Source organism: Bos indicus x Bos taurus, chromosome 4, assembly GCF_003369695.1.
Source record: "Bos indicus x Bos taurus breed Angus x Brahman F1 hybrid chromosome 4, Bos_hybrid_MaternalHap_v2.0, whole genome shotgun sequence".
In the NCBI taxonomy this organism is placed as follows: domain Eukaryota; kingdom Metazoa; phylum Chordata; class Mammalia; order Artiodactyla; family Bovidae; genus Bos; species Bos indicus x Bos taurus.
In genome coordinates, this window is record NC_040079.1 from 94,607,266 (window position 1) to 94,619,777 (window position 12,512).

General features: G+C 38.4%; 1 protein-coding gene across 3 annotated transcripts in view; it reads left to right on the plus strand.

The window, feature by feature from the left end:
* The window catches only part of ANKMY2 (ankyrin repeat and MYND domain containing 2), a 42,160-nt gene extending 33,902 nt beyond the window's left edge, over positions 1–8,258 (plus strand). For all 3 annotated transcript variants that reach the window (XM_027540007.1, XM_027540009.1, XM_027540008.1), the window contains exons 8-10: positions 797–925; positions 2,863–2,992; positions 4,401–8,258. In XM_027540007.1, coding sequence (XP_027395808.1) covers positions 797–925; positions 2,863–2,992; positions 4,401–4,588 — 447 coding nt within the window. In that variant the 3' untranslated portion in view covers positions 4,589–8,258. The remainder of the gene's footprint in view (positions 1–796; positions 926–2,862; positions 2,993–4,400) is intronic.
* The last annotated feature ends 4,254 nt before the right edge of the window (positions 8,259–12,512 follow it).

Here is a 12,512-nt window from a genome sequence, read left to right on the forward strand (position 1 = left end):
AAACAAGAACTGTTGTGAATAGGTATGATAGCTCCATACCCTGTAATTGCTCTAAGTAGATCTTAATAGTATTATCCCAGGCAGATAAATATTTAAATAGATCTTAATAGCATTATCCCAGGCAGATAAATATTTGCCCTTATAATTTCCTCTGTTAAGAAATTTCATAAATCCTCTTTAGCAAGCCACTCTGATTTTCAATAACTGTATAATTTTCATATTTTTGGTTTTTCTTAATAACCTAATGCAACCACACATATAGCCCTTTAATCTTAAGAGTTTGGAGCATTTCAGTGATAAAGGTGATAATTTTTATCTATTAGAATTGTGGATCTACATCAAGTAAATAGTTTTAAATAGACAAGTTCTTTAAAACACTTAAGTTGCATTAAACTTTTAAGAATTATGATAAATATTTGTGATGTATCCTATAAATTGTCCCTCAGAATATGTATTATATATTGTCTTAATTCTTAGAAGGAAATTCCACTCTGAGTTCACTGTCCTATATCTGAAATCTTTGTATGCTTACTGAATAATCCCAGTTGAAAAATACATTTATTCTAGAATAGAGCCAAATTTTTTCTTTCTCAACATCTGGATCCACGACTTACCTGCCATGTACTTGGTGCAGAAAAAGGTGTACTCAGAAAGGTGTATTGGTTGTAAAGTCTGTGCAGGCTGTCTCTCGCCTTAATGACCTTAATGATTTTGTCTCTTTTTCTCAAAGTGTCTTCTCTGTAGTCTGTCCATGGTGATTTCAGAGTTTTTTTTTTTCTCTTCTTACTTCCTCTAGGGTTCTGATCCCACTGCATTCTCTGTGCTTACCCAAGCCATCACTGGTCAGGTGGGTTTTGTGGATGTTGAATTTTGCACTACCTGTGGAGAAAAAGGAGCAAGTAAAAGATGTTCAGTGTGCAAAATGGTAAGAATGAAGTTAAGTTCATTGACATCTGGTTTAGATTTCATCGAAGTTGGTAACTGAGTTTTAATATTCTATAAATGTAATAGTTGGCATTTTTTTCTAATAAATTCTAATATATTAGATATGAAGTATTGAATCTAATATTTTAAAATAATTTTGAAAAAGAGCTATAGGATACATGTAGTTCTATTCCCTCTTCTGTCCAGCTCACATGTTGCCCAGCTTTTATGCTGACCACACCCAAAAAAGAGAGTATGAATGAATGAATTGTTATGAGAAAACAAGAGAAAACTTATTCACAGGGGACTGAGACTGGTGCATATATGAGAACCTACAACAGTTCATAAATATGCAGTCTTAAATCTTCCAATGTTGACTCAACTACTCTCTCTTCATCAGCTCTTCCTTGTAAAGCTCTCACTCCCTTCTCACTGTCACCAATCTTTAAGCTTTCTGTACTGCTAGCAACTTCTGCCAGAATTATCTTTATAAAGAGCATATCTGAATGGATTCTTCTCACATACAGATACTACCCACATGCATGCATCTGTACATTCACTTTACCCTATAGATCATGTTAATTTCCCATTGTTTTTAAAGCTGAAATTCTTTAGCACATTCTTCTGTAACCTGTCATGTTCTGCTAGAAACTTCTTTTCCAGTTTCATTACCTTAAGTTACTTACTTCCCTGAGCCTCAGTTTCCTTATGTGTGAAATGGGGCTAGAGTTGTGAGAACTAAATGAGACCATCTATAATGATTAAATATGGCCACATATAAAAACACTCCAAAATTCATTACTTAAAACAAGTCTTTTTTTCCCCTCATATTTGTGGTTGGCTGGGGCACATCTGTTCCATGTGTTTCTCATCCTCCTTGGACCAGCAGGCCAGGGTTGACATGTCCTCATGGTGATGGTAGAGCTATAAGTAGGCAAGTAGAAACATACAAGGTCTTTTGAGGTCCAGCCTTGAAATTGCCATGCTGTCTCATTTCTCTGGCCAAAACAAGTTGCATGGTTATATTTAAAGTTAATTCTCCTCCCCTTCAGAGAAAAGAACGTTGAAGTCACATGGGAAAATGTATGGGTGCAGGGAAGAGGGAAGAACTGGGGCCAGTAATGTAGTCTGTAATACCTTCTATGTATAGCATCCTAGCCCAGTGCTTGGCATATAATTTTATAAAAATCTAAGCTCTATTTACACAAATGTATTGCTGTCCTAAACACAGCATTCACTTTCCTATTCCTACATTTTTGTACAAGTTATTCCATCCACTTGGAATGCTTCTTTCCTGTTTCTCTGTCTACTGACTCCTTCTATTTAGAGTGAGTCATTGCTTCCTCTGTGTTCCCATTGCTGTGACGTCCTGTTCTAGGATATAAATCATGTTGTTAATTATTAGCCTCCATCCGTGCTGCCCCATCCTGCTCCAGCTTCCTCTGGGACAACAATTGTATTTTCTTTGTCCTTGTACCATATCAATTCTGGTACACAGAAGTCTCTTAAATAAATCATATGTTAGAGTCTTTGGTAGACCATGTGTTATATATCCATTGTTGTTTAAAAGTGTAAGCTAAAAATTGCAAAGGTAAACAATACACATTCATACATCATGGTTTTAAAATAAAGCACATTGGGAGTTAGTCACTTAGTCATGTCCGATGCTTTGTGAGCCCATTGCCCGCCAGGCTCCTCTGTCCATGACATTCTCCAGGCAAGAATACTGGAGTGGGTTGCCATTTCCTTCTCCATGGGATCTTCTCAACCCAGGGATGAGTCCCGGGTTTCCTACATTCCAGGCATATTCTTTACCATCTGAGCCACCAGGGATGCCATGTCAAGTTAATATTTTTACAGCACAGTACTTGATTTAATGTTGTAATTGAAAAACCATGTGACTACACCTCTTGAAAATAAACCTACAATTGCCTTCAGGTAATATATTGTGATCAGACCTGCCAGAAAACACACTGGTTTGCCCATAAAAAAATCTGTAAGAATCTCAAGGACATTTATGAGAAGCAACAGTTGGAGGCTGCCAAGGCAAAGAGTGAAGAGGAGAACAGTAAGTATATAAAAACCGTGACCGTAATACTTGTCAGTAGGAAGAGGAAGGATCAATTATATTAACACAGGACTCACAGGAACTGCGTCTTCTCAGGGAACCAAGGAAGACTGGGGTTAACCAACATCAGGATTACACTTAAATATATCCTTCTTTTGAGTCTCTGGGGTGATGTACAGACTATAGTCAGCCTAGATAGCACTAGAAAATGAAAAACATAGAATTCTGAGGAATGGTGTTTATTCCCCTTTCTACTTTGTGATTCATGAGACTGCCCTGGAGCCATATGACTCTTAATGAATAGTTTACTTATATTTTGCTCACAAAGGATTTTAAGGTCTTTGAATAAGGAAATAAATTTCCCCTAATGGCTATGTGAAGATTTTAAGATTGGAAGCCTTTAACTTTCTTAATTATGAAACTGCAGGTAAAATTATGGAGTAAATTTATAAATTACAAGTTAACTTGCACAGCTTAACTTTCCACAAGTGTGAGGGCAGTGAGTTCCATATTATTTTTCCTCTCCTTTCCTCATAAAATGTATGACTCATTTTCATCAGAAACTGTGAGTTGCTTGGGCAATGATTCACGTATTGGAGAAGAGAACCGCCCACACTCTTACGTCCCACCCGAGGATATAGGATATGTATCACACATTCTGGGAAGTGATAGGTTGCCAAAAGGTTACCTGGGTGATTCTGATACTAAGCATGCTCATCTCTATTCCTCAAAGGACCATGTCCCTTTGCCACCTGGTGGAGAAACATATTAATGGAAATAGATGATTTGTACAAACCTGCATTCATACCAAATAAACTGGTATAAATAGATTATTAATAGAACAGTCAGGCTTTCTGACTGTCTTGCTTTCTTGTGTTTGCTGGACCAAACCTTTATATCCTGTGTGTTGAAAGCGGTGTATAACGGCTGGTCACATACTCAAGAAGCCATATGGGAGGGCTGTCAGTGGATGAGAACTCCTGGTTGTTAGACATCAGTCCATTCCACACACTATTCTACTCCTTTATTCTCCACAAATGTGCGATAGGCTTTATTATCCCCCACTTTATAAGGAGACAGCCTTGGATAGGCATTTACCTAACCAAGCATGTCAAGCTAATTCATGGCAAAGCTGTATTCGAATGTGGATTTTGCTTGTCTGCAATCCTGATTTCAAGGCCTGAGTTCAAATGCCAGTTCTCTTATTTTCGCTGGCTGTGCAACTATGAGCAAGTTAACAAACCCCCTCTCTTCTCTGTTTCCCCATTTGTAAAAGAATAATGCTAATAGAAAACTCCCCCTTGTGGTTGTTATGAGGATTAAATGATTTAATACACCAAAGCACTTAGAAGTGTCTGGCACATGGTAAGAGCCAGATGACTTTTTTTTTTCTTCTTCTTTTTATCAGATAGCAAACTTGATGTCAATTCTAATTGTGTTGGTGAAGAGCGGCCGGAGGAGGCTGAAACGAGAATCTGCCAAAAGAATGACAATCCTAAGGATTCTGAGGAAGGCGAGAAAGAATCTCTGCAGAGTGATGCTGGGCTGGAAGGCTTACAGGAGGCTGCAGTAGGTCCGCAGGTGTCTGAGGAGTAAGGGCCAGAGCAAGTGTCCGAGCAAGCGCAGACAGTCCTCACCTGGCAGGTAGCTGGGAACTCACATGATTGCATCCTACTTGGCTCCATACCTGCCTGGGACTGTGGCGGGATTCCACATTTCACAGAATACGTGCTTTCCAACAAGACCCTGTCCACCACGCCCTTCATTCCGATTCTGTTCTATAATAAGACAGATATTCCTGGAGAGAAAAACGTTTTTTCAAAATGCAGGAGAAACATTTCTGTTCCTTTTCTGAGGCAGGCTTCCCAGCAGTTGTTCTCAAAGGAAAATAAATTTCCTTTTAAAAAAGAAATATATGTTCTTCGGAACAAAGAGGCAAGCAGAACAGTTGTAGGAGAGAGGCGACTTTCAGGAAAAGAAAAATTTTATAGCCACAGAGATGGGTAGTTAGAATCATAACTTATATGTAAATAAAACGCTTTATATAAATAGCATTTATGGTAAAGTGCTACTTATTAAGATGCAATGAAATGAAGAAAAGCTACATGTTAAAGGAGCTCTGACATAGTTCAGCTAATTGTACTTTTCTATAGAATTTATCCTGAGCAGACTGAACTTTATGTAGTTCCTGCAGTGACATTTTATCTACAGTATTTGTACCTTCAGAAATGTCAAATCCCCCAGGAGGAACTGAGGTATAGCCACAGTTATCTCAGCATGTGCATTAAAAAAAGATGTTTGATGAAATTGTTGGTTAAACAAAGGCTAAACATACTGTGTCCACAGTTACTATAAAACTGATTTATGTGCCATTTTCCACTTGAAAGGCTGTGACCTTCCTATAAGCTTTTCACGGGGTTCTTCTTGTCCATGAAAGATTTGTCTGATTATATAACTTGTCTGATTTATAACTGTCCTTTATAGGCTGTGCTGGCATCAGTTTTTAGTGTCTGAGTATTTAAATCGAGCTAGAGTGAGATTTGAAGATAGTGCTGTGTTTCAAAGTTCCTTTGTGTTGATTGTAAAATAAATTGTGCCCACTAATAGAGCCAATTTAAATCTTTTTTCATAGTTTATTGCTGTTAGCGGGTGGCGAATGGTAAAGAAATATTAGAGAACTTAAAACATTTTAGGAAACACTGGAGAACACAGTAATAATTATTTTAATATTTACAATTGTAAGTCAGTATGACAAGAATTCTCACCTCATTTCACTGATCAGATTCTTCTGTCTTGCTGCTTTTTCTCTTCCTTACACTCAGTTACTTTTCTCCCAGCCCCAACACGTACATCTTCTGTATACCCTGTACGATGCTGCTGTAGGAAGCCTTCTTGTGAGTAAATCACTGTTTAGGGTTAAGTGGGTAGGAATTCAACAGGCAGATTTTTCCTGCACTTGTGAATCATGACAAGCCCCCCTTCTCTCATTGAAATCCCTCAATCTACACACAATGCTAAACGTTTATCTTTTGACTAGAAAAATGGTCCTCTTAGGCCTTCCTCTTCCACAAGTAAATTTTTAACCCGAGTTCCCTGATTTTAATTATTTTTTGGGTATGTGGTATCATCATGGTCCCTGTTTTTAGATAGCATGAAAGGTTATGAAAAAGCCAAAGGGTGTAGGAGAATCAAGATGTGGCAACATAGAGGTGATTTTCTCTTTATTGAAATGAATGCTAATATGAGTCAGAACTCCAACACAGCTACAGCTGGCACTAATAGTAACTTTCCAGCTGGACAAAGAGGACTTCAGATATAAGCCATGTCAGTATCAAAAGTTCTATAGATATATTTCAGGAAAGGATTGGTTAGAAAATGGAATTTAAGAAAAATGAGGTTGGTTCTGATGGTACTCTCTTTGTCATAAATAACCAAAAATAGATGATTCCATTATAACACCATCAAAACAGGTGGTCATCCAGCTACCCTTTTTTTTTTTCCACCATATTGAATTATTTTCAATATGCCATCAAGAAACTTTTCTCAAAAACAGGACCCAAAGGATTAGAATAGTCTTACTATTGTAGTGTCTTGTACTCAGAGCTGATATAATAAAATATTAAATCAGCCAATGGGTTTATTCAAAACTTGGATTGTGCTGTTTGACCCAGTGGTGGCTTAGTTGCTAAATTGTGTCTGACTCTTGCAACCCAATGGACTGTAGCCCGCCAGGCTTCTCTGTCCTTGGGATTTCCCAGGCAAGAATACTGGAGTGAGTTGCCATTTCCTTCTCCTGGGGATCTTTCCAACCCTGGGATCAAACCTGGGTCTCCTGCATTGCAGGCAGATTCTTTACCAACTAGGTAATAATAATAGCTAACACTGAAAGCTACTGTATCTTGAAGTTATTTTGTTTAATATTCACAACAACCCCATGAATTAGGCTTTATTCTTATCCCCTCACAGCACAGATAAGTTAAAGTCTAAAAAGGCCCACTCAATCATCCAAAAGTCCAGAGTTGGAACTCAGCAAGGTCTGCAGTTTGACTACAACATTGTACACTCTTAATATGTTACCATTGCTGTAGTTTCTCTGCAGACATGAGATAATAGTAGAGCTCTGTAGACAAGCCATTATTTTATAGGATGTGGTGGGTAACCCCTCAGCCCTTAAAAAGATGACTGATTTTAGCCGTCCATCATGTTTATGAGTTTACTCGAGTTTTAATATTATTGGATATTAAACATAACAGAAATACTTGAAGTAGTTCTGCAGTGTTTTTATCTTCTCAGGACCATCTACACTGCTTCTGAAGCAAATCACTTCCCTTCTTGAGTGGGAGATGTCTTCCTAGTCACCCAGTTTTATAACCATCAGTAGTGACCTGTTTCCTTGGCCACAACGAGGCCCATCAGAGTACCTCTCAGAGATTTTACCTTCCTGAAGCCAAAGAGGGAGGGTTTTTGTTTGTTTCTCCCTTGGGATGATCATAAATTATAAGGATTCAGTTCAGAAGCTGACATGTAGAGGTACCTAGGAGAATGCAGCCACTGAGTAGATACAGATAAGAGAGGGAAACAAGGAGGGAAGGGTGTCGAATTCACTGGGCTCTGACGTGGTCCACACTGGGTGTGCTTTGTTTGGTTACGTGAGCAGATTTCTCATTTGGCTTTCTATAAATCAAAGCAAAGAACTATTAAGACCTCCTTGAAAAACTTAATGGGATCAAATTTCAAAAGTTAAATGTATATAAATATAATTAAAAGGAAAACGAAGGCACATGAAAGTTTTGAGATTAGATGCTCTTAGAAAAAGTACAAAGGCAGGTCAGGTTTTGGATCACAGTTACCATTTTGGTTGGAAAAGAAGCTACCACTACAAGGGGGTTTTCATCTCCTAATGTTTATTTTGGAAAAGCATATCTGTTTGCAGTTGTATAGAAATTAATAATGTTTATGTAAGCTCTGATAATATTAAAGCATCATTTGCATGGACAAAAAGCAAGATCTTAATTTAGTAAAAACAACTTTCTTCTTCCTGCTAAAAATGATTGAATACTTTAGCAGATAAAGATTTTCCCCCCAAAAGGTGGCTCTAGCCTAGCTTCTATGTCCTTTAAAGACAAAATTCTAGTTTTATAAATCAATAAAGGCATCTTTTTGAAAAGATTTTCCCCCCAAAAGGTGGCTCTAGCCTAGCTTCTATGTCCTTTAAAGACAAAATTCTAGTTTTATAAATCAATAAAGGCATCTTTTTGAATGGTGATCTTAATTTGCGATGAATCAGGTAGCTATGTAATTGATCAGTTCAGGGCAGTGTAGCTAGCAAATTCATACACTTACGTAAAACTACTTAATCTCAGGGATGATGCCAAATGACTAATTTTAAATGTGAAAAAATTGTCAATTCCAGAAGAAACCATGAATGAATTCTTAGTGACTTTGGCATGAAGAAGGTCTTCTTAAATATGACACTAAACTCAGAAGCCACAAGTGAAACTAGTTCAGCTACATTTTTTAAAAAATCTGAACACTTCTGGGAAGATAGTGTATACATACTTTTCCTTATTCCTCCTCCTAAGTAAGACTGAAAACCCTGGACATTACATATAAAACAAACAGAAGAAGGCAGATGGGCTAGGCCCCTCAGGACCAAGCAATGATACTTGGTTTTTTGTGTTTTCTTTCTGCCTCGTATATCACACATTTGAGGCAGAAGAAGCCAGTAACATGGAAACAGCAATCAGAGGCAAAAATAAGGTCCAACAAATGCCTGCTCTGTGGATTTTGGACTCAAAGCTGAAACACCAAAGCATACCTGGATTTCAAGTCTGCACCAGCCTACCCGACAAATTTTGGACTTGCCAGCCCTGCCTGTGCCAACGGCATGAGGCAGTTCCTTAAAATAAATTGTTCTCTGTAAATATGCATGTACCCAGTTGATTCTGTATCTCTTAAGAACCCTAATAGACTACACGTCCTAGTTTGAGCTACTGAAACAAATTACCATGGGTTAGGGTGGTTTAAACAGCAAACATTTATTTCTCACAGTTCTGGAGGCTAGAAGTTCAAGATCTGGGTGCCAGCATGGTCAACTTCTTGGTGAGTGTCGTCTTCCTGGTTTACAGAGGGCCACTGTACTGTGTCCTCACTAGCAGAAAGGACATGCTACCTCTCTGGCCTCTTACAAGCTTGCTAATCCTATTATTCATGAGGCTCCAAGCTCATGACCTGATTGCCTCCCAAAGGCCTTACCTCCAAGTACCATCACACTGGGAATTAGATTTCAACGTGTACATTTTGAATGAACACAAACATCAGTCTCTGATGCTAGGTATAGTTCCTAAGGGGCACAACTACTCTTGAACAACACAGGGGTTAGGGGTGCCCACCCTCCCAGAAATCCAAGTATAACTTTCCAGTCTGTCCTCCGTATTTATAGTTTCACATCTGTGAATTCAGCCAACTACAGAGCATGTAGTACTGTGCTACATGCTACTTATTGGAAAAAAATCTGCCCACAAGTGAATCTATGTAGATCAAACCCAAGTTGTTCAAGGGTCAGCTGTAATAGATGACATATATTGAGCACTTTGAGAAAGCCACTCTACTTAACATGTTACATACATGATCAAGTATAATCCTTGAACTGCAACTCCCTGAAGTAACTTATTATTTTAAAGAAGAGGAAATTAAAGCCTCTATAGAAATTAACTTGTCCAAGTAACATAACTTGTCCAAGTAACATAACTTGTCCAAGTAACATAATGATCAAGTATAATCCTTGAACTGCAACTCCCTGAAGTAACTTATTATTTTAAAGAAGAGGAAATTAAAGCCTCTATAGAAATTAACTTGTCCAAGTAACATAACTCGTAAGTGGAAGAACTAAACTAGATTGTCCAATTCCAGAGCTCTAGCTTAGAACCACAGCCCTCCACAAATCTGTGTATCAGGGTTTTCTCTTCCCCAGTTAAAACATCAAGTGATGGATTCTGAAATAAATGTGCTTCCTCTCGAACCCACTTCAATGGGTCTTTGTTTTTTGAAGCAAATAATTAAAGACTCTCAATTGTGTATTCCATTTTGGTAGAGTTTTAGATTATTTAGGTAAGGATCATGTATTTTATTTTGTCCTTTTCTCCAAATGGTATTTAATGTAATGTTTTCCTGTCGTGGAACTAATAGGCCTTCATTCCTGAACCAGAAGTACCCAGTATTGAGGAGTGCATTTTGAAACAAATCTTTTTCATACAAATGATATATATTTCCATTAGTTCTCTAAAACAATTAGAGAGCCATATTGTTATGGCTAACAAGAGCCTCTTGTTAGCCATGTTTTTGCAATTGGAATACATTTTTCTTCCTTTTTAGCGATTGTGGGATTAAAAACAACTTTTTTTTTTTTTTACTATTCTTCTAGTGGTTAACCTGAGTATTGCAATACCCCATCCTCCATTTACTGCAATCTAATTAAAAAGTAATACTGCTTGTGCAGTTTATGAGCCATCTTAAATCTGAGTCAAAATACACCATTTCCATCCTGAAATAGATTGTTGCTCTGCCCACCCAACATTATCGGTTGGTGGGTCTCATGGTACTCAGTTCATGATGAGTTCAGCTCAGGCTCCCAGTTCTAGAATGAATGCAGTGGCATTCCTCGAACTGATCAGTGACGAGCTCTCTGCTGCTGATGCTGTGACCCTTGAAGACCGCACTTTAAGTCCTCTCAGCTTGCCAGAGGCTTTACAAGATACTGTTACTTACAACAAATACTTGTAACATTATGGATTAGGCTGGGTTATTGTGTTACTTGGGGCCTCCCGGTGACTCAGCGGTAAAGAATCCACCTTGCCAATGCAAGAGACACAGGAGATGCGGTTTCAATCCCTGAGTTGGGAAGATCCCCTGGAGGAGGGCATGGCAACTCACTCCAGTATTCTTGCTTGGAAAATATCTTGGACAGAAGAGCTTGGCAGGCTACGGTCCATAAGGAAAGAGTCGGATATTACTGAGCAATTGAGCACACACACACACATTGTATTAATTATATAGTAAATTATCCCAAAATTTATCAGCTTGACGCTTCAGTAAGCATTATCTCATGAAGTTCCTGCAGGCCAAAAATAGAAGCAGCTTGATGGTGCAGTTCTGGCTTGGTCCTCAGGAGGGTGTTAGGAAGCTTTCAACCAGAGTTGCAGTCCTCTGAGGCTTAAATTGGATCTGGAAGACCCACTTGCAAGGTGATTAGCTGGGTCTGGGGGAAGAATTGTAACTCACATAGTTGTCAGCAGAGGACTTAGTTTCCTTACTTACTTCTGGAAGTAGGTCTCAGTTCTTCACCACGTTGGTCTCTCCAGAGGACTGCGTAAGTGTCATGACAGCTGGCTTCTGCAGGTTAAGTGAGAAGGAGAGAGGAAGAGAACATTTTGATTCTTCCTGTGAAGTCATCTTGGAAGCCACATGCCATCATTTTTGCCTTTATATCAGCCACTCATGAAACTCTTTTTCTTTGCCTCAGCTGTAACCTGCCAGCCACCATACCAGACTTTGCAGATTCTAGCTGTGCACAGAATCTTATGTGCCCAGAGGTAAAAGGAGGTCACAGATTCTTGGCGACGGTTCACTACGCCCTCTCGGGTTTTCCTCTCTTGCTTTTGCTTTCAGCCCCACTTCTACAGTGTGTCTGTGGTACAGTGTGGTAATATCTAGGCACCATCAGGTAAGGGGACATGTTGCTCTGCTTTTTATAAGCTTTTATCTAGCTCTTGAGCTTAGCTGGAGAAGATCAGCAATATATTTTGAGTTACCTTACATGTCCAGTTTTTGTCTCAGCACCAGGAAACTGCTGAAAACTTTTCTGTTTTTGCTTCCCTCTTATAGAGCGCTTCTGGGTAGGCCAACCACAGATCATAAGCTCACACCCAGAACTGATAAATGCTTCCAAAGGTGAGAGTGAAAGTTATACCTGTGTCATTGTCATACAATGGAATACTATGTATATCAATGAGCACAACAAAGAATTATTGCTACTAACAACAACATGTGTCCATTTTACAATGTTGAGTGAAAGAAGCCAGAAAAAATAATTCAGCTTCTATGATTCCATTTATATGCCTTTCAAAAACATTAATATATTGTTTAGAAATGATATTAATATCTAATATATGTGTTTAGAAACACAATACATGGTTTAGAAACCAGGATGATGTAGTAACTGGTCATTGGACTGGTAACAGGAATGAGGTTTCTAGAGTACTGGTAATGTTCTATTTCTTGATCTAGGATGATAGTTACATGTACACGTTCATTTTTTTGAAAATTTGTTAAAACAATTTGCATATATTTCTATATCCATGTTTAACTTCAAAAGAAACTGAAGAGAAAATGTAGGAATTATTTTTCCTTGGTGTTTCTGTTTACATCCTAATGTTTCAAATAACACCACAATACTTTGGCCACCTCATGTGAAGAGTTGACTCATTGGAAAAGACTCTGATGCTGGGAGGGATTGGGGGCA